This window comes from Pygoscelis adeliae, unplaced genomic scaffold (assembly GCF_000699105.1).
Source record: "Pygoscelis adeliae isolate BGI_AS28 unplaced genomic scaffold, ASM69910v1 Scaffold280, whole genome shotgun sequence".
Lineage (NCBI taxonomy): Eukaryota > Metazoa > Chordata > Aves > Sphenisciformes > Spheniscidae > Pygoscelis > Pygoscelis adeliae.
In genome coordinates, this window is record NW_008823944.1 from 412,454 (window position 1) to 415,808 (window position 3,355).

The 3,355-nt window shown below is 39.5% G+C and overlaps 1 protein-coding gene across 1 annotated transcript in view; it reads right to left on the bottom strand.

The window, feature by feature from the left end:
* Nucleotides 1–3,355, bottom strand: part of PDCD6IP (programmed cell death 6 interacting protein) — a 61,175-nt gene that overhangs the window by 37,190 nt on the left and 20,630 nt on the right. The window contains exon 5 of the mRNA XM_009321151.1: nt 2,044–2,167. Coding sequence (XP_009319426.1) covers nt 2,044–2,167 — 124 coding nt within the window. The remainder of the gene's footprint in view (nt 1–2,043; nt 2,168–3,355) is intronic.

Sequence of the window (3,355 nt, forward strand, 5' to 3'; positions counted from 1 at the left end):
TTGGTTGTGCCAGAATGATGAACTACAGAAAACCATGCAAACGTATCAACTGCCTGAGTTCCAACTACAGCAATGAAAGGGGGGGCAAACGTCAGCAACACAGATCTAGTCCTTGAAGTACAGCAATCTTTCACCCAAACAGGCATTACACACTCCTAAATGCTAGTAAAAATGAGTTAAAGCAGTCAAATGAGTTGGAAGTCAAGGTTTAAATTAAAATGTAATGAAAATATATGTATTGCATTAAGAACCTCAAATCCTGTTCCTCCTTCAAAGAATCATAAAGAAAAATCTCCTTCAAAAGAACATAAAAGAGACCAAGATCTGCCTTCGCTCTTCTAGATAAGAACTGGAGTCCTGAACTCACAGCTGGAAACCAGAACTTCAACTTTCAGCCCCCAGAGAATTTGACCATTCAAAATAAAACCATGCATACACACCCTTTTTCTTTTATTCTTTTTTTTTTTTTTTAAAGAACTGCAGGAGTTGTTAGCAAAATTAAACGAATTAAACTCTCACCACCACCCCATCCCTCCAGAAAACGGAAATGAAGTCCAGGCTATCTTTAATATTAAGAGGAAGCAAGGAACCCCTTGAAGCTATAATTATACTCAGAAGAAAAAAAAATTTTAAAAGGCCACTAAATCAAATCTGCTATGACAGAATTTAAGGGGAAACATCTGTACCAAGCTCACCTACGTCACCTTCAGAGCACTCGGATTCTCAGAAAACAAAGAAAGCTTGGAAGCAGGCTGAGGTCTTTCCCAGTTACACTGCGCCCCTTTTTGCTGGGGACCTCATAATACTTCTCCAGGAGAAGCATCTGTGTTCATCAGTCAAACAACAGCGCACCACGGACTTTCAAAGCTTTACTGGTCAGTGTCTGCCTAGGAAATAGGGCTGCAACTGAGTTAATTTCTTCCATAAAAGAAAAAATTCTGCAGTAACTACTCAGCAAAACAAGGCTTCTAAAGATTACAAAACAGTGGGCAAAGCCTGGATTAATTAGCAGAAGATTAAATGCTCATTTCTTAACAGTTAAATGGTCTACAGTGCTCTACTAGGTATTATGGTCTATAAAAAGCCGCAAAGAAGTAAATGTATGCAAAGCATATCCACATTGTAATTAGCTCTTCCAACATTACTTCACTAACAAACCAGTTTTAAACTCCCAACTTTAATAAAAACCTTGCTAAAGTTGTTACTTAAACGTAAGACTGACTACAACTCTTAAATAGCAACAGGGAAATACTGCAAGTTGGAGAGGGAAGGGAGTTTTCAGAGGAAACGCAAGGCACTCAGACGCTTGTGCTCTTTCAATCATAAGCTCAGCTGGATACTTCAAACTTCTGGGTGTGCAGACAGTCTGACTTTTTAAAGTAACTGCGCCTTACAAAATATTAACAGAATATATGTCAGAATATTCTTACAGAATAAGAACAAACTTACTTTCCAGCAACTGTAATGACTATAAATGGTCAGACAGGGACAAACCCCTCATAACTTGTTAGAGATGGGGGAAAACATACATCCGATTGTTTTATTTCCTCTAATTTACAGTTAATTCAGACCTTCATCTTATCTCACCTCCACTGTAAAGGGGACAAATATTCTCAAACAATACAATTTAAAATGCAGGTCTTTTATGAGAGGAGCTTCTGTGTGGCAGGGATACCACTTCTTTTTCACACATAAGGTGGTACCAGTGCAGAGCCACATTCAACACCTCCTGGCTACTGCAACAGCACCTCGGCCAGCTGAAGTCATCTGCTGATCACCAACCAACAGCAGAGAGAACAGATCACTGCATATGGAAGGAAAACTGGTAATTACGCAATTGCAAGTGGTTTCCCGTCATTATTTAGGGAGAAAACCTGAGGTGAAGTTGCATGCTGCAGCTTGAATTTATTTAATGACCTACTGGCACTAGAAGAGGGAGGTCCCACTCAGCCCCTTGGCTTTCAAGCAACACTACTTTTATCCTCTTTTGCGCCAGTCCTGATATTCATCTGACCTTCCACTGAACTCATTCAAGTTGCTCACCTGTCAGAAAGCCATGTACACCTTTTGCCTTCCAGAAATGGCATAAGAGGATCAGAACCGAAGAGAGGGCTTTCTTCTTTTGGCAGTGTAGAGCTGTTAGATAGGGTGAAGTTATACGATGTGGCTGGTACAAACAGGGATTTCGGATAGAAACTAATCCCAAACCTGATTGGCACCATCAGAAAAGGAAGCTCAATTCCAGCATTCAAGGGAAAATAATAATATGCCTTTCAGTTTGGCTAGCAGAGTCCCTCTTTCAGTTCATAGCTGCTCATTATTTCCCTGACCTTCAAAAGTCATACACAGTGGTACCTTCAAAAGCATACGCAGTAATAAACAGGAATAGAACAGGAAGCTACAAAGATACTGTAAAACATGATCAGTACAGTCATAGCTTTTATAGCCCAAACACCCAGTGAAGGGTTGATAAGCTCAAAAAATATCAGTAACTCATTTTACAAATCTTGCCTTCTTTTTAATGTCACTTGTTTCTTTTCCATTCCTCTTTGGTTTTTTAAGTTTATTTATAAGAAATTGTAGTGAACATCAAATGTACTTCTACTTGTTTATGATATTACAGAAGTGTGTCATGTCTACAAGTATCATTTCTCCCTATACTAGAAAATCTATCTTTTTTCCTTCTTTAAAAAAATACAAACTTGCTGCCACTACGTAAAAACTCATGTTCTGGTACTGCAAATCTTTGATCCCGGCTTTGCAGATGGAAGCGTGTACTTAGTATTAACCTAGTGAACGAGTTACAGTGACCTACCTCAGTGAGTAGATGAGCTACAAATAAATGGGCTCAAAGTATTTCCAACATAGAGAAACAGAACAACAGGATTACCACAGTAAGTCAATACTGCAATCCATAAATGTTCTAGAGAGACAGGAAAGAGCGAGTGCTTTCATAGATGATGGAGCAGTTAGTCCAAAAGCAGGCTTTATGCAGCTTACCGGGCAGAAGGCGCAGATTAATCTTTTGCTCATCTAACCTATGACAGTTCCAGCACCAGTAAACTTTCTGATAGCAAACTAAGTGCGTTAAATAGAAAACAAGGATGGGACTTTGCAAATACATAAAAAAGCTGCTAAATACAGACAACAGAAAGAAAACATGACAGTAAAAAAAAAAAACCAACCGAAACTGAAGAGAAAGCTGTCAACTGTAACAGCAAAATGTAACACTTAAACAAAAGACACCCTCTCTCTTCTGAGAGGCAAGAGTCTGTAATTTCTACCCAGACCCAACCGTGACTGGCACGTTACAAAGACTCCGAAGGGGAAGCTGACCGGGACAAGGCCTCCCCCG